At 44.1% G+C, this 18,475-nt stretch overlaps 1 protein-coding gene across 3 annotated transcripts in view; it reads left to right on the top strand.

Annotated features, from left to right (window-relative positions):
• LOC142572783 (monocarboxylate transporter 5-like) overlaps window positions 1-16,828 on the top strand; it is a 53,736-nt gene extending 36,908 nt beyond the window's left edge. For 2 of the 3 annotated variants that reach the window (XM_075682135.1, XM_075682134.1), the window contains exons 2-5: window positions 3,444-3,634; window positions 12,164-12,307; window positions 12,907-14,226; window positions 16,370-16,828. In XM_075682135.1, coding sequence (XP_075538250.1) covers window positions 3,451-3,634; window positions 12,164-12,307; window positions 12,907-14,226; window positions 16,370-16,521 — 1,800 coding nt within the window. In that variant the 5' untranslated portion in view covers window positions 3,444-3,450 and the 3' untranslated portion in view covers window positions 16,522-16,828. The remainder of the gene's footprint in view (window positions 1-3,443; window positions 3,635-12,163; window positions 12,308-12,906; window positions 14,227-16,369) is intronic. The other variant, XM_075682136.1, reaches the window with a different exon arrangement.
• Window positions 16,829-18,475: the final 1,647 nt, after the last annotated feature.

Here is an 18,475-nt window from a genome sequence, read left to right on the forward strand (position 1 = left end):
AAACGCGATTGCAAGTCAGCGCCGTGTGTTTCCTATCCTCTAGTCTGTTGTCTCGTGTGCGTTTTTAGTGCTGTTTTAAAACATTACGGAAAATCACCTCGCGCAATCTTCCGTTCTTCAATACATTTAGTATATCATAAGAAGTGGGTCTCTGTGATGCAAAGTTCTTGTACTCAAAAGTTCTGACGGTTCTCTTAGGCGGAGCCTCCGAGAACCTAATTGAGGACAAAGCCGTTGGTTTCAAAAACACACTCACACACATACTTTTAATAAAAATAAGTAGAAATTGAAATAAATAGAAAGCATAAAATAAACACTCAGACACCGCGGTAAGGAACACACTCAGGGCTAGTACGGCGTTAACTAGTGCGCGAGTCCGGGCTGACCGCGATGGCAGTGGCGCATAACAGTGTCGACGTCGAGAAGCGGCAACAAGACGATGAGAGAAGTTGCGCCGGTCTCACCAAAGGTCGGGGTGTAGGATGGTCGACCGGGAAAACGGAGCTCCCAAGCTCTGGCTTGGACGTAGAAGGCAGGCGGCTAGGCGGCACAAGCACAGGGCGGCGGCGTTCTGGCCGGGCAGCTGGGCGTAGAACTCGGGCCAGTAGCCCGACGGCTCTCGTCCTGCCCACGGGCACAGAAGCTCGCCGGCCTTGAACAGCCGGCGGCACGCTCGGGTAGACTGGCGACGCACAGGAACGGGTTGGCAGGAGGCCCCGGTCGGGTGAAGCCCTGTTGGCTGGAGTCCGGAACCCGACGGCCCGTCTTCAACTCCCGGTCCGGTGGCCGACCTTCTCCTGGCGTCGCTTCCTCGAACTCATGCGTAGTGGTAGTTGTGTAGGCTGGGACAGCTGACGATGACAAATGGCCTTTTAACATTTAATTAAATTAAATGTTAAAACATTTTACGCAGGCCACGCTTCCGTATAGGCGCCCACAGCGTAGTGTCGCCCTTCGCGTGGAACACTTACGCACTCAAGTGTCTAGCCAACCAAAGTTTTTGTGTTAAGATATAATCGATGAATTGTGTCAAGTGAACGAAGTGACCAGCGGCCGTAAAATAGGTAACAAGCGCTATAACCAGTGTTCTCATTCTTGCAGCATTACAGTCGTAACTGATAAACGTTAATGCGTACCACTTTTGGTGCTTACAATCTGTATATATTGCGAGTATGTTAGGCTCAATCCTATAAGTGCGTTCAAAGAGGACGTAGGTCGTGGTACAATATGAAGCACCATGAGGCCACTTCGCAAATAAATCTGGAGGAGCTCCTCGATGATGTCAGTGCACCGGCAGCCCGCGGCCGTTAATGCTGAGGCGAGGAGGCTGGAAGAGTGCATAGTGGCGATTGAAGCGCGAGGCGTTAGCGCTCGCTGCACCAGGAAGCGCGGCGGTTTCAGCATATCCGGTCTAGTGATCGAAGCGCACGATGTTTCGTCTAATATAATCTATACATCACGGACGAAAGCCTGTAAGTAGATGTCCACGTCTTCGAAAGCAGCGGTATGAGGGGTGGGGGACCAGGACGGGGAAGTGCACGATCAGCACTCGCGCCACAGTTGTAATGTTCGCACAACTCACAGCTTCCAACATATTTCTCGGAGCCGTGGTGAATATTTACTCAGTTGAAACACTACTGTACCTAGTGCAATGTTCTGGCTAAGCTCGTATGACTAGAACTCACGTCGTCTTACAAATCCAGCTCGGAAACAGGGGTTCGTACACTTGTGGTAACTCCGCCGATTAATTGTGTTTGCAGAGCAGACCATGTGCAACAAAAAATCGCGGCTTTGAGTTATATGCTAAGAAGCTGAGCTATCGAGTGGGGCCAAGCCGCTCTCTCTCTCACCCTTTTTCGTTCCTCCGAAGTGCAGCTATGGCTGCAAATTTTATTACGACGCCTGTATACGAAATAGAGGTACCCAGGAGGTGCTTTATTGTGCTCTTGTTTCATGCGGTGATCTATTTTGTAAATACGCATAATAAAGGTGCACTCATTGAAACTACATTGAAATCCATGGTGCGCTGGTTTGCAGGCTCGTTTTCTGGAGCTTGTATTTGGTGTACATAGAATATTTATATATAAATACAAATATTTTGGCAAGATATTGGCTGGGCGACCCACGAACGCGACAACGTGGACATATCGAGAACGAAAGTTTCTTACATCTTCTACGATGGGGGTGCAACGGTGACAACTGCCCACAGCTGCACGGCAATACTACGACTTCAACTTTTGAATGACGACTAACAAATCACGGGCGCAGTAGTGATTGCCGCGCATAGGATGTAGTGGAACAGAGTTTCCTGTTCAGATGACTTCTGACTTTGAAGTGTGAAAATAGGCATGAATGTGCCTATTTCTTCGAGAGTTTGTACAAAACCTGAATTAAGCGTACGATGCAAAACGGAAACACTGAAGTATTTAGTTTTGTATCTTGGAGTGCCCAAACAATGACAATTATTCGCCCAAATTAGAAATAATAACTGATGCAATATGTCTCTGGCTGCATCACTATTCACCGTCATGAGGTATCAGCTTTTTCCTTCAGCTGGCTGCAGTCTTCATTGAATAAACCTCACGTTCGGGCAACAGTCAGAGCAGCGTAAATCAAAGTTCAATTCAATATTTATAAACATGAGAGGTTGAGTGCTCCCATCTGTTTTAGCGGTTTATAATTTAGAATCCTTGAATTTATTTTGCATGCATGTGTACGCTGAAAACATTACACCTCAATGTAATAATGATGTTGCCTTGGAAATGTCTTGAATGTATTGATTTTCCTAGAACACGATGTTTTAAGTATATATCGGTGCCGTATTTGAAGATAACAAAGGAAGTGCGAGAAGCAGGTTCGTTCTTTTCAGCTTCGTATAATTTAACTAACTCATGCACGGAGAATGGCCAACACTGACAAAGACGAACATTCGGCAGATGTTTGCCTGGTTGGCACGTATATTTGACTTAACCTGAGAGGATGATACCACAACAATATTTTGCGGAAATCTTAGTAGTGTTTGAGTGCCCCGCGATCTAATGGATTAATATATTGATTTTAAAGGTGTGACAGTATTGGAGAGAGAAATATTATTAGCAGACGTGGCTCCTTTGGAGTAATCACTCATCAAAAAAAAAGACCCAAAACTTTACTCTTTACCCTTAACGCTCCTGAGAATAGACAGACAAGTTTTAGCAATGTAAGCGCACGCCTGTCGTCACCTACCCTTATAAGCGCCATTGCACTTCTCGCAAGTTCACCACTGAGGAATTAGACGGACCAGTCCCAAAACATATGGTTGTTGCATGAAATCTCAGTGGAAGTTTTATTAATTTAATAGAGCTTCACAACGATCCACCAAACGTGTTTTACTCCTATGCCGCGCCTCAAAAATATCGAACCATGAACAAACAATGGACGTAAATCGGCTCAAATATACGCAGCTTCCTGATGCGGAACCGCGTCGACTGCCGATGGGACGTGGCTGCAGTGGCACTGCTGGCTAATCTTTTTGCGTCAGCCACCAATAGAGGCATGGGTTGGTTCTACGTGGCCTTTATTGAGGAGTTCAGCGTGGATCGCCAGACCGCCTCGTGGCCAGGCTCCATTTTGTTGGCCTGCTACCGATCCTCCGGTAAGCAAACGGACACGGTTGAAATGTAGTGTCATGTTTAGCGTTTCGCCCATTATGCTCCCAGGTGCCTTGTATAGTAGCCTGCCTATTTAAAGATTTCCGTGCCGCAGCAGCTCAGCTGGGGTGGTATAACTTAGAGTTATTGCATTGTAACTTTATTCACATCTGTCAAACGTACGCAGCCGCCGACGCAAACATGGGCGGAGACCAAATTGAGCGCCAAATTCGCGCCAAATTGAGCGACAAGAGGTGAAGAGCCTGCCGCAACCGAGAGGGTTTCTGTGTGGCTGAACTAGCGTAGTGCATGTAAATAACCGGTCTAGGAGAGTGGTGCCTGCGCCTCCCATTGGTCCGCTTCCCCTTGCTTAGCTTGTCGTGGCTTGCCGGCGGTTGCAGCGGCGTGCAACGGACCGTCAGGAGTGCCACCTCAAAGTATACGCATGGAAGATTTGGCAAGCTGATATCGTATACGCGGCGAAAGGACTCGACATCATCATCATCATCATCAGCTTGGTTACGCCCACTGCAGGGCAAAGGCCTCTTCCATACTTCTCCAACAGCCCCGGTCATGTACTAATTGTGGCCATGCTGTCCCTGCAAACTTCTTAATCTCATCCGCCCACCTAACTTTCTGCCGCCCCCTGCTACGCTTCCCTTCCCTTCCTTTAGGACTCGACAGCATTATACCATATACTGCGCCGCAAAATTTGTATTATATAGAAAGAAATTAATTCTCGCCGACAGCTCCGAGTAGCCAGCGCCAGAGTGGTCGGTGGAAAGACATAATCTATTCCTTTCGCAAAGGGTCTTCCAGTGTCCCGCTACTGCAAAAAAAGATAATTGTTCGGCATATTAAGGTGTCTATAGAACGCGCACGTCAGTTTGTCTGGGTAAGTTTTTGTGGATTTGTGACGTCGCGCCAGAGATCGGCGGTGTAGTCGCACGAAACATTTTGACCATTCACAGAAGGCTGGTGGTGACAAATGCGTAGAATCGGTAAGAAGTGTTCTTCTCATGTTCAGTTGCCAAATCATACATAATAAGCGCACGCACGACATATTCAGATGGGGAGTCCTGCGGTTTACATGGCGTCTCGTAGCAGACAAGAAACGGGGGCAGGGCCCAAAAGTGTTTTTACCAATCGCGAAGAGCTGCTTGCGGAAAGTCAATAGAAACGTATTACTAGGTTTACGTTCTGTAGCCCCTAAAATGTTGAAAAACGCATTTCGCAGTGCTTCATGTTGCAGTTATACCGTAGCAAAATCACATGAAGTTTCTGATCCGTCGTCCAAACTCTAAGCGTTGTTAAAAACATTTATGGATTTTTGAAGGAAATTCCTCCGCTGACATTTTTTTCGCTCTCGCTATACATCAAAACATATGTTACGGAGCAACTTTCGGGGGTTGTCTCCGAGCGCCTGAGCGCTTCAGTCTTCTCCCCAACTCCTCCCGCTTGTTTCAGCGAAAAATGCACAATATTACGGAATCATGAGAGAAATACAAAAAGGGGAGGAAAGACAGAGAGGTTGGCCATCGTTTAACCCTTTCCCCAGCACCCGGTGCTGAGGAAAGAGTTAAAGGGAAAAAACGGAAAAAGACGAAGAAAAATTGAGAAAAATTCACACAATAACGCGATGCTACGCGATAAAACATTCAAAGACGGTCGCACAATTCACAAGCCCTTAGAAACTTCAGCAGAACCCATAAGGCCTTGAGTGGCGAAACCCGTAAGGACCAGTGTCCTTGAACTTTTTCTGCCATGAAGGGGCGATTGTCCAGTTTTTCGAGCGTGGTCACGAGCACTTTTCTGGACACATTGTAACTCGGATAATCGTAGAGACGGTGCTGGATCGTCGCCTCGAAACCGCAGGTGTCGCAAGTAGGGCTGTCGGCCATTCCAATGCGGAAGGAATATTGTAGGGGTTTCTGAATGCCACGCCGAGCCACAGGCGGCACAGAAGTGTTGCTTCCGCTCGTGGTAACCGTGGTGGAAGACGGAGATGCAGACGTGGATGCAATCTGTGGAGACATGCGTTCGTTAATTCACTGGTGTTCCGCAAAGTCTGCGTATGCGCGCGTGCGAGGGACCGAATTCTTGTGGCTGACAGTGGCATCGGTATAATATGGGCCCATTGTGGGCCGATGGGTCAGCGTGATCCGCACTGTGATATCCTGAAATACCGCAGTTACCCGGTATCCACTGGTAGATGATGACGAGTTCCTTCTCGATTGCGTGATGGTGAAGTTGTCGGATGTCCGTGACTAGGTGCACGTTAGGTGCTTGGTTCAAAGGGGACATCAGACAATAGAGAGCGGCCTTCGAGTAAAAATTGATGGACCACCACGAATGTGATGATTTGTGAGCAAGAAACTCCAGAGCAGCACAGATAGCTGCGAGTTCTGCAGCCGTCGATGATGCAATGTTAAACGTTTTAAAGTTGATGATGACAGATTTTGCTGGAATTATCACTTCTCCAGCTCAACTTCTGGAGGAGACAGAAACTGTCTTGAAAGCGTAGATGCGTTCTTTGTGCTTCTCATGAGGGAGTGAAAGTAGGGTTTGTTTGAGGACGAAAGATGACATCTCCGTTTTCTTTTTGATACCAGGAATGACAAGAGCGGTCTGGAGTGGATGCAGGCACCACAGCGGTAGAGTAGTTCGTGCTGCAGACGTGAAGTTTGACGGTAAAGCTCTACGGTTGCCGGCAATTAACCTGATAAACGCACGACGAGGTCAAGCGGCAGGAAGGGAGCCGAGATGATGCTATGGAAGTCGGGCGAAGTGCCTGATGTGCTTCCTTAAAGCGTCGACTTGAATATATGTATTGATGAGGTGGTCATCTGTGATGACTATTGTTGCTGCCGTGGATGCAGACCTGGGAAGGCCAAGACAAATTCGCCGAGCTTGAGCTTGCACAGACTGCAGGGCACGGAAGATGGTCTTACCGGTCCCACCCAGAACCGCTAAAAATCGCAATTCTGCAACTCTCCTCCACTGTTGTCTTCATTGCAATTCACATGCGAGCGAGCACTTATGCCCTGGCGTTTTACACAGATGAGCCTTTTCGTGATGTACGGTACTTTAGAAAATTATACCATTTGAGTGTTGCCTTGCCCCAAACAATAAACGTAATTTTACTTCTTTACTAACCGGGACCAGCAACTTTCTTCTCAAACACTCATACGCGCACGCCGTTGATCAGACAAAGGCACTGGGCGCACTGTGTTAACGAAAAGAGGGATAGATACAAGTTAGATATTCTGGTCCAAAATGTCCCAAAACTACACAGTGGCTTTTGCGGGAGACCTCGGTAGAGGACTCCGGTTCAATAATGCCCACCTAGAGTTGTTGAACGCCTCCCCTATGTACGGTACACGTGCGCTTTTCGCATTGCGTCCCGATTAGAATGCTGCCACCGCTCGGGATGAGACTCGCCAAGTCGCGTTCAGCTTCGCAATGACATGGCCGCTGCGCTGTCGCGGCTGCTTACTGCGCAATCTAAATGATGATTATATTGTGGAGAACACGGGCCCTATAACGTAAAACTATTCCAATATGTTTTATTCCAATCTCCTGACGTCCAACTGGCCTAACCGCCGACGCAAGCACTGGGTAGCCACATGCATGGTTGTCTGAACAGACCAAACAAACGCTCTCCTGCTTCATAGGAGGTCACTTTTGTTTGCTTGATAAACGAATAAAATTGCCTCCACTTAGCGGCTTGTCGTATCTAATTGGCTGACAAGAGGCGAGGAGCACGCTCAAATGGAGAGGGAGTCGATAGGGTCGAGCCACTGCACAGAAAGTCGATGACCGGATGAAGAAGGTGGTGCCGGCGTCTGCGATTGGCCCGCTTCACCTTATTTTGCTTGCGGTGGCTGGTCGAAAATCGCGGCGGCATGTAACGGAAGCTTAAGAATGACGCTAATACGGATCCTAAGCAATGAAGAGTTGGCAGAATGAGGTCATAAACGTGCCGAAAGTGCTCGGAAACGTTACACGGCCAGGCAAGAAGTTTTATTATACTCAAATAAACTCATGCTCTCCGGCAGGTGCGTGTAGTCAGCACCTGAGCGATCGGCGGCAGCCATCTTTTATTTCTTTCGGAACGGGGCAGCCAGCGGCTTATCAGAAGAAAATTCAGTTTTTTCGGCATAATAATGCATCTTTAATACGTACACGTCACTTTGACGCAGTGAGTTCTTGCGGTTTTGAGACGTCGCCTGACAGGCAGGTGAAGTGCGTGCAGCCCGAAAACTTTTGACCAATAGCCGGGGGGCTAGTCGCGAAAAGGCGTCGAATCACAAATAACTATTTTTCTTTTTTCGGTCAAATCATGCATAATCAGCGTGTACACTTCTTATCAGGTGGGAGCTATTGCGGTTTTTGTGACGTCGCGTGACAGACAGGTTAAGTGGGGATTGTCCAAAACTGTTCTTGACCAATCGCGGAGGGCTGATTGCAGATTTGGAATAGAATAGTTTGGAATAGTTTTACATTTTAGCGTCCCACGATAAACTTCAAAAGGTACAAAATGTTCCTTTAAATGTAGACGCTCCTCGAAAAAGCATTTCTTTAATATTTGTGTTGTGATTTGAAAATCCGCCCACCTATAGAGCAGTTCAATCAGATTTCAAATATATCATTAGTTTCTCTGTAGCGGCTATAGTTGTTCAGGTTCATCTTACAGAATGGCAAAATAGGGTGATTTTGAGGGCACCTTATTATGTAATAAGTTTTCGCAAAAAGCTTTGTGCCGTAAGTTATTTAGCTCTTTGTAGACCGCAAACTGCCGATATCTACTGAAACAGCGTGTACAATTAGTGGAATTATAAAAAGAAATTTGCACGCTTCAGCAAATTTTGTTCACGATCACATGAAATTAACCTTGTGCACTTACAACTCTCTTATACTAACGAAATTTGGCATACATACTCTTGAAGATATGTACAGTGCTATTATCTAATTGAAACTGAAATATTTCGAAGCAGTAAGTCGAAAAAGTACTCGATCATATTTCAGAGAACTGAGAACAAAATTTGTTGAAATGTAATTTTTTCGCAGTAGTTATACACAATCTTTGGTAAGATATCAGCACTTTGCGATCTACAAAGAGCTAAACAAGCTACAACACGATCCTTGTTGTGAAAGTTATTATATAAAAAAGTCTCCATAAAGACGACTATATTTTGCCAATATTCATCACATAACTCTAATACTATACCAGCTGCACAAGAAGTAGTGCCATATTTTAAACCTGCATAGAAAACACTATAATTAACTGAAATTTGGAAACCTCTAATAAAAGTAAAAAAAAAGAAAATTTTTATGAGTGTCCCCACTTTATGTAGCAAATATTTCTTACTAACAAGTATAGCTAGCTTATGATGCACCGGTAATTATTGTGCTCTATGAGATTTTGTCCTGAGATGCTCTGTGTAGTATTTCATTTCGAGTAACGAAATGTTCTCACTGGCGCTCACTTATTCGCGATAAGGATATCTACTTTGTTAACACTCCTTCAAAGGCGTTTGACACCACGGGTTAATAAAATGGGTAAATGGATGAAATAACATGGGAAAATACATTACGCCTTTACATTCTGTGCGAAAAACCCATAAATGCAAATTCAACTTCGTCACAGCAGCGGAACTTCTTAGTAAATTATTTTGGTGTTTCTTGAGAGAAGGGGCTTTTTTTTTATCTGTTTCCAACCTTCCGCGTGCTCTGCATTTTTGGGATATGCTGATGTAAGCAGATGACACCACTGTAACAATTACAGGAAATATCATCAGGGAAATAGAGTCTAAAGTAAACGTAGATTTGGCAAGCATCTCGGAACGGTTCTCAGCAAAGAAACTTTCCGCAAGTGTTTTGAAAACAAAATATAGTATACTTCACTACCGTAATAAAAATGTAGACCGGAACCATTTGCGCATTAGCATTGACAATTCCGCAATAGAATATATACGTTCTTTCAAGTATCTTGGCATAGTTTTTGATAGGCACCTGCAGTGGGAAAATTATTTGTTAGCGGTGGCAGCGAAGATGGTTTCAGGGTGCTATAAACTGATACAGGTTCGTGACTTCTTTGACAAAAATACATTACGCATATTATATTTATCCTTTACTTATAGCGCCCTCTCCTACTTTTTCGAGTCATGCGGACGGACTTACAATAGTTACCTCGAACCAATCCTAAAGATAAAGAAACGGTCATTAAGAATCATAACTCATTCTGAGCGGGATCACCCCAGCAGGCCATTATTCGACGACCTACAAATACTAACCTTCGATTCACTGCGCCTGCAAAAAACAGCAAGTGTTATAAACAACATCGTGAGGTATAACCACCCCTTCCTCATATCCCTCTTTTATACATCACGTGGAGTGTGTGTGGCTATGCCTTTTTGGTATTTTTCTCTCTCTCACCTACCGCATCCCTTTGGCCCTCCCCCGGCACAGCGTAGCCAACCAGAGATAATCTCTAGTAGACATCAATGTCTTTCCTTTGTTTGTTTCTCTCTCTCTCTCTCTCTCTCTCTCTCTTATGTCTAACTACTAGAAATGTAACGCTTGGCAATTTTAACCTCCCGCCCACACAAAACGTACATAGAGAAAGATGGCTCTCTTTTATCGGGGCAAAATTATGGAACACCCATCTGCACCACATAAAATATTCTCGAACGTTTGCTCCTGCAGCGAGGCAGTTCTTCATGGACATGCATTCTTTATCTTAAATATCTTCTACCTGTTGTGCGCATCCGATTTCTACCCTATAATGTGAACATGTAAGATATTCTCTTGAATTGATGCAATTGCTCCTTGTTATGTATTCTTTTTCTTTTACATTTGTACTCATGTAAATCCCCCCCCCCCCCCCGCTGTTCCACATTGGCTGTTTATACATATTGAAGTGTATCCATTACTGTGCTTTATTTATTTTTTAACCCTTGGCTAGCCTATGGCTACGGGTCCAAACAGTGTTGGACACTTTCCTATTGTCTATTCAAGGAATATTTAACAATTTGAATTTGAAGCTGCTTGGTCAAATTTCAGCGTGTGCGAAAAATAATTTCTAGAGTGATCGTAATACGCATGTACTAATGTGAGAACCGAATCTGAATTAATGAAATATCAAGTACTTTGCCATTAGCTTGCGTATAATAAACAGCAATTTTCACCATTCACTACACGGTGTTCTCTATTTCGTAAATTACCGTCTTATATTTTTACCATTGAGGTTGCCAGTATAAAATTTATCACACTTTCAATGCAATAATTTGCATTATCACGCATGATTGAAGACTTCTGGTATTCTAAAGATATTCGAAAAATACTTGTGTCTAGGAATGAGTAACTATATGATTAGGAAACAGTTCAATAGGGAAAAAAATTCAGCTGGTTATTGGAAATATTCCACTGTTTGTACAACCCTAATTAAAAGACATAAATAAAGGAGGAAAAACAACAGTAACTAAAGCGACGCTCCTCTTGTTTGCTGTACTCAAAACAGAAATTGTCGTAGAGCTGATTTTAAAGCTGGGTCGTGCCCTTATTTTATGATTTTTTTATTATGAACAAACACAGGCGAGTATAGCTTGTCACTACTTTTTTGCCTCTCAAAACCTAAAGCATTAACAAAGCCTATAAGAGGGTATTCTATGTCTGAGTCACGATTACAAAGACGGCGCCGAATAAAACAACACACGAAGAAGGGGGACACGAGACAGCACGTTCCCTTCTTCACCCTTCTTCGTGTGTTGTTTTATTCGGCGCCGTCTTTGTAATCATGCTTAACTAACTAGCCCACCAACATGTGCTCTGAGACACACTTGCTCTACACAGATTACAGGAAATCAACACTGATGAAAGTCGAAATCACACAGATAAATGCGACGAGTAACAAAAAATAGCAAAAGAAAAGGATCGCACACATCGTTTCACTATTTCGTTAGTTCATTTATTCGCGTTACTTTCTTATATTCGGTTTATGGCCACCCTAACTAGAATATGCTATTGAAGCACCGCCACACCTTGGTGACATCAGACTTTCCAATTTGTCTCTTCTATAGGCATAGAAATAAAGCCATTAGAACTGGTTTTTGTTCTGTTGTGAAGGCGATAACTACACTCTATGTAGACGTGCTCGAGCGACGGGCTTCCTAAAAGTAATATTGTTTTTTTTTGTGTGGTGCGATTTATTACTGAAAAAGAAGCACAAAAGCAAAAATCAAAAACCCAGATAGCAGTTGGCTTGTCTTCTCCTGGTCCTAAATTAGTTTCATATTCAGTACGACTGCTCGTGATGAAGCACTGATGTTCTGACCAGATCATTGTTCATACTCTTACAATGTTGGACAGCTTGCCATTTATGCCTTTACGTGTGGAGTTTCTCGTGACGTATCGTTAAACGTCCACAGTACAAATTGCACAAGCAAAACAGTTAAGTACTTAGCAGTTAAGTAAAGAGGCATCCAGCAAAAGATACGCTTTAGATATTGAAGGCGTTCGTAATATGCGCGCAGGTATGCTGGTCGCTGTACTGCACAAGCGCATTTCACTGTTTTGGATTGGCCTTGTGGGCAGCGTTTTCCTCTGGGGAGGTATGATGGCATCTGCGTTTGCCCCAAGCATTGCCTGGATGTCTTTTACTATGGGATTTGTTCATGGTAAGTTGAAATGTTTCGTATCTTATTGAACGCATGCATTTGCTTTGACATTTAAGCACACTATTTTAGTGCACGCACGCCTATGTAAAGATGTTATCTGAGCGGAACACAATCCACTATGAATTTTTATAAGGCACGGTAGCTTACACACGCCTGAGGAAAGCCCGCGCAGCTTTAGCCTTTCGTACGAGAAACACAAAGATGATCCTCAAAAGAAGTAGACTCTAAAAATATAATTCTACGTTCTTCTACATGCGTTTTCTGCCTAATTCTACATCCTAAAGAATTCTACATTTACTTCGTTCAATATGGTCAACAAAACATGAACTAATTGTTCGAAAAGTAAGTTATATTGTCTGTCATGGCCATGATCTCTTTCCCATGAGGCGCTACGTGAATTATCGTTTATGGAAAACACAAGCAGCTTCTGAATGTACCTATCCACTTTGCGGGATACTGTAGAGCAATTCTATTGATAGAGGGAACTAGGAAAACATGAGCTGAAATAAGATTGCAGGCAAGATATGGGCAGTGCGGTTTATCATAGTCTTGTACACGTCTTGAGATACTGCTGTTTGCAATTTCACATTCATGCGCAGGTATCGGTGCCGGGGTGACATTGCTATCGCACACGGTAGTGATCTTGCAGTACTTCAGCAAATACCGGGGCATAGCAGTAGGTCTCCTGCTAACATCAGGTCCCATCAGCGCCCTTTTATTTCCTGCGGTGATGTCTGCCCTGACTGTTGCGTACGGGTTCCGCGGAGCCTTGACTGTCTTCAGTGCTATCATCATGAATATATTCGCGTTCAGGGTAATGCTGAAAGAGCCGCTTTGGCTTAGCTCTGCAGGAGAAAGGACACAAAGACATGTTCGACGCAGCAGGCACGTGTTGAAGACAACCAAACAGCTAACTGAGTGCGACGCTTCACTTCTCACGAAAGCGGACGAACCGGCTGGCACCGCCTTTTCGTTACAAAAACTGCTTCAAGAGGCTCACAGACGCAGTATATCGAACTTAGAAGTGGAAACGGTGGACATTGAAGAAGATGTTCCCAAAACCGAAATATGTTTAACGGAACACGACATCTTGAGACCCATGAAAGACGCCTGTTCTAAACACAGCGAAGAATTTATGTCCGCTTGCCAAGGCTTTAAACAGAGTTGCGTAGCCAAAGTGGACAGGAGCGAGTCCTTGCTATCAGATGAACAAGACGCTGAGGCTAGACTTCTTTTAGGCCCTACGAATTCATTAACCACTCCCGATGCGCATCTTGAGGAGCTGTATCAGGATAATACAACGGAAAAACAATCACCTCAAGTTTGTCAGGCATACAGGAAAATTGACAAGGACGTGAAAACAATGGCTCTCGAATATGAAGGCGGTAAACCAGCGGCTTCGAAGGCCATAGTTTCGACAATCTCGCGACAACTGCTACTTAGGGCTCTTCAGAACATCGTTCCAAGCACGTCGTCTACAGCGAGCTTCATTGCAGCCGTCTTGGCTTCAATGCTGCTGGACTACGTGAACTCAGTGCACCTTTTCACAATGGTGGACTACGCGCGTGACAAGGGCGTCTCTCATATGCATGCTTCAATGGCCCTCACATACGCAGCAGCACCGGAGATCTTTGGGCGTCTGCTTTTACCTTACATCGCGGATATCGGTTGGGTGAGCAGACCATCTTTAGCCTGTGCATGTACGATAGCAGCCGGGATACTGTTCGGAGTCACTCCAGAGACAAAGCAAGTAATGCACCTCGTCGTTCGGGCGCTATCATCGGTGTTAATGGCGGCACTTTTGACAATGAGGCAAGTGCTGGTAGCTGACTACATGGGGCCCGAGGCCGTCAGTCTGGTCTCAGGAGTGTCGGGCTCGCTTCTTGTTCCAGTACTGTTGTGCAACCCGATGATATTTGGTGAGTATGAGGCCTGTCTTGGTATTTGGCGAGTGTCTACACTCCATTGCATGCCTAACGTTTTTTTATAGGTTCTTACAGCCCTGCGCATAAATGACGTTTTGTAAGAGAAATCCCGACCAAAAGGCCAGCGAAAAGCAATCTGCGCGAGAACATTCTGAATGTGCTAGACTAGATAACCACGTTGTTAAGTGCTTTCTTTTTGTTCGGACAGCTTCGAAGTAACGTCACGCATTGTTGTAATCCCGGCAGCCATTCATATGAGCTAGGAAAAGCAACCTGCTGCTCCCACAAATTTATTCTTATCGTAGCAACAACCCAGTGAATAGTATAATAATTTACCTGTGATGAGCAAGAAATACATCTAATCATTGCTGCTTCTCGAATAGTATGTGAACTAGTCACCGTTCTCAATGCAATCTTCTTGTTGCTTTAATCGCTTTCGGTATTAGATGCAACACCTGTCTACACAGACCATCACTATCGGAAACTGTACACACGACCGATATAGATCATTCGAGCGTAAGTGTACAGTTCCCAATGTGACGTTTGCTTGATTTGTTACCGGCGCCAATGCTTCAAAATAAATTTTATAGCTTCCAAAGAAGCAAGCGGCTGGCACAGATCACTGTTCTTCCCCTCAGAATTTTCTCGTAATAAATCTGTAACATTGGCGCCGAATAAGAAACAATCTTTCTCTCATGGTCTGTTGCTATTCCATACACTTGTGTTTTCAATATTGTCTTCAGTTTACAGGTATTTTGCTGCAAGGGAAGCTGCACAAACACCTGTGCTCAACAATGCGTGCATTCCTGGCTCCCATGCACGCTGGGAAAGCCGCAAATTTTCTTCTTTCAAATGCAAAAATTTCAAGTTCTATAAGCATAGTTTAGTAAGAGTAAAAAGCACATAATGAACACCAATGAGGCGTATGTGTCACGTGATGTATTTACTGATCCGTAAGGTAAATGAAATATAGGATTAACCAGAGGTTGTTTTATACTATTGATGGAGAAGCATGAGCTTCCTATTAGAGGTGTGCTGACGTTCCACTAAGTGTACTAGGAAAGATTGATATGTTTTTATCTAGACAGCAACCGCGACAGTAGTGATGTGACTCTTAAACATGCGGGTGATTCCACTATTTGGTAGCGTGAAAATATTAAGAATGGCCTTTTCCGATTTGTGAGCGGTTCAGGTTGCTGTCTTGACCTAAATAAAGCAATACCACAATAAATGTGCTACCTGTGTTGCAGTCTGCAGGTGTTCCTCTCCTATTTTTCAGCAGTAATTGCACCTATCCTCTTGTAAGAGATTTAGAAAAATAGTTCTTTTTGCGTTTCTTTAGCCGGAACTTTTTGCCAATATTTCACTATTGATATATAACGTAAACTAGAAGCACACAAGCAACCAAACCTTTTGTTAGTTTCACAGTTTTATTGCATGCCTGAATCCCATTATTGTGTATTCAGTAGCGTGTCCTAAAGTAATGTGAATAATGTCCAGTGTAATATTTATTGACACACAATAAGAGAACACACCATCATTTTTTTGTATCAGTATTGCGTGGCTATTATCGTTTAGCTATAACACAACGGGCTTCAAATATCGGAGACTTTTCGCCACGAATTGATGTCGCGCATATGGGCGTTAGGCCCAAAATAGTGTTCATGCAAATAACGTAGAAGCAAATCTCAACGCTCTCCATAAACGAGTATCTTCAATTAAAGATGGCACGGCGCTGTTTTGGCGCACTGACTCTAGTAAAAGTTTTTGATTGACAATGGTCGCACAGCATAATCAACTGAAGATACATTTGAAAAGACACTGACGCATCAGAAGGTTAAAATAGCTTAGCCTAGAGTGTCCATTCTCTTGCTTTCATATCTTTGTGACGACCTAAGCTTACTATGGGGAAGCAAGTGTGACTGGATCATGCACTGTAAACATATAGCAATGATGATGCTTCGTTTGCGTTAAAGGGAACAATGAAGGAGCTACATGTCGTCACAGATAACGAATTAAAAAAACGCATGAACGTAGTCACATGAACTATCTCCACAATCACTTGGACACTAAGAAATCCAAAAGCAGTCGTGATTAGTAGGCAAATTTTAACAAGCCTTACTTCTATATTTCGCAGGTTATTTCCGGGACAAAATGGGCTCCTATGACAACCTCTACCGCATCGTGGCTGGGATTATTTGCGGCACTGGACTTGTTCTTTTTGTCTATTTATTTCGCTCAAGCAGGTCGAAAGGGACAACCATAAAAAGCAGCATGGGTGCATTGTGATGCTACAAACAGTACAACTAGAAATTATTGGGAGCTATATACTGCTACCGTATAGAGATGTCGCAGAGTGAAGACGCCATATGCGTTACATGTAACATCGGATGTCACAGTGTTCAAGACATGCAAAAGATCGCATGCATATCGCCACTGATAGTAGCAACTTCTGCTGTTATACATATTGCTAACACATGTGCTTCAGCCAAAGAAATGCTTGATAGTCAACTGGTTTCTCGCAGCGTCACTTTCTGCATTGTTAATCTGTTTCCATTAACCACCAAAATAAATCTTTAGTGAGTTGCATGTTGTTCTTGGTGTGAAGGCGGTGTCATCTTTACCATTTTCCACCACTTTTCCTATATGAATATCTGGACTATATTACACACGGCAGCTAGTGCTAGTTCTGCTTTCATATTGTTAATTTTGAACATCAAAGCAAAATTAGCAGGATGACCTTTGAATATGCGTGTTTACAAAAATTGATCGTTTACTGATACAAATCTACCTTTAACCCATCCATGCCAAACCGCAGCCTGCAATGTTATTGGCATCACACGCAACGCGTGTTTTAGCGTGTTTTCTTTCAGAAATCTTGCATGTACAGTACGCGACCTTCCTATATGGTGACTTGCAAAGCAATGCCAACATACCTGTATGGCCAAGATAGGGAAATATTAGAACATTGAAACACTGCCAAGAGGCGACGACCGTTATATATGATCGATTTCTGTGCGCGGGCTTGAGCTTGAGTATTTCACATCCAGTAAAAATGTATCTCGCTTAACTTGTATTTATGAAGGCGATAGCGTTAACAACACTTTACATTCCTTTTGGAATAATTTAGTCATGCGCAGAAATAATGAAGCTAATAATCGAAGTGTCACTTGAAAAAAATTTTATCAACCAGACCGTACTTCACCGGGTCGGCAGCCGCTACTGCGGAAAAAGAGAGCATGGCGCTTCTTGTTGACGCACTGTGAGAAAAATTATACAAAGACGGAAACGACATGGCCGCTGGATACACAGCTTGTGAAACCTCCGGTTGCTCTGATGGACATGATGCACACGAAGTTTTGGGATGGTGCCTCTCTCTTCAACTATGGCGAAAGTGCTGGAAATTTATGATGCAAGAAACTACATATTTATCGAGGAACTTGATATGAAAAAGGCATGTTGTGCTCCTGCACTATAAAATGCCTTAAAAAACGCAACAAATAGTTGTCTCAGTTCATATTTTCTCGAATATTTCTTTTGAAACCAGCGCTATCATGTTTTCGTTCGCAGAGCAATGGCTAACAAAAGAACTAAATTTGCCTCAACACAAACACGTATAACTGCTTCAATTTTTGTGTCCTTTGCCGACAAATATTGGCGGCGGAGCGCCGAAGCACGGAGTTCCAAATGTTGGCACTTTCGGACTTATTCGCGTATCGCCACTTATATTACTTTTTAATAATGTTACGGTGAAGGGAAAGAAGAAGGTAACATGAAATGGATGAAGACGAAGACTGGCCCTGTCCTGAACGACATGTACACCAGTTGTAATATATATTATTTTACACACGTGGGCCTGCTTTCTTCCTGCAACATTTTGGTGGAAGATGCAGGGCACAATCACGGAACTTCGCGACGGACGTCATCCACCTGCCGCCACAATGGCAAATCAACCGACACGAGCGACAACGCCTCAGCAGCCCGTGGCAGCGGTCATACTCACTCATCCGCGGGACCCGAGTACATTTTGTGACACGGACAACGCCGAGGTCGAGGACTGGCTTACAATGTACGAGCGAGTGTGCGACAACAACAGGTGGGATCCAAAAATGATGCTAGAAAACCTGATATTTTATCTGAGAGGAACTGCGAAGCAATGGTTCGATCCACATGAAGCTGACCTAACGAGCTGGGAAGTCTGCAAAGACAAAATGCGATACTTGTTTGGCAGACCTGTCGCTCG

This window comes from Dermacentor variabilis, chromosome 2 (assembly GCF_050947875.1).
Source record: "Dermacentor variabilis isolate Ectoservices chromosome 2, ASM5094787v1, whole genome shotgun sequence".
In the NCBI taxonomy this organism is placed as follows: domain Eukaryota; kingdom Metazoa; phylum Arthropoda; class Arachnida; order Ixodida; family Ixodidae; genus Dermacentor; species Dermacentor variabilis.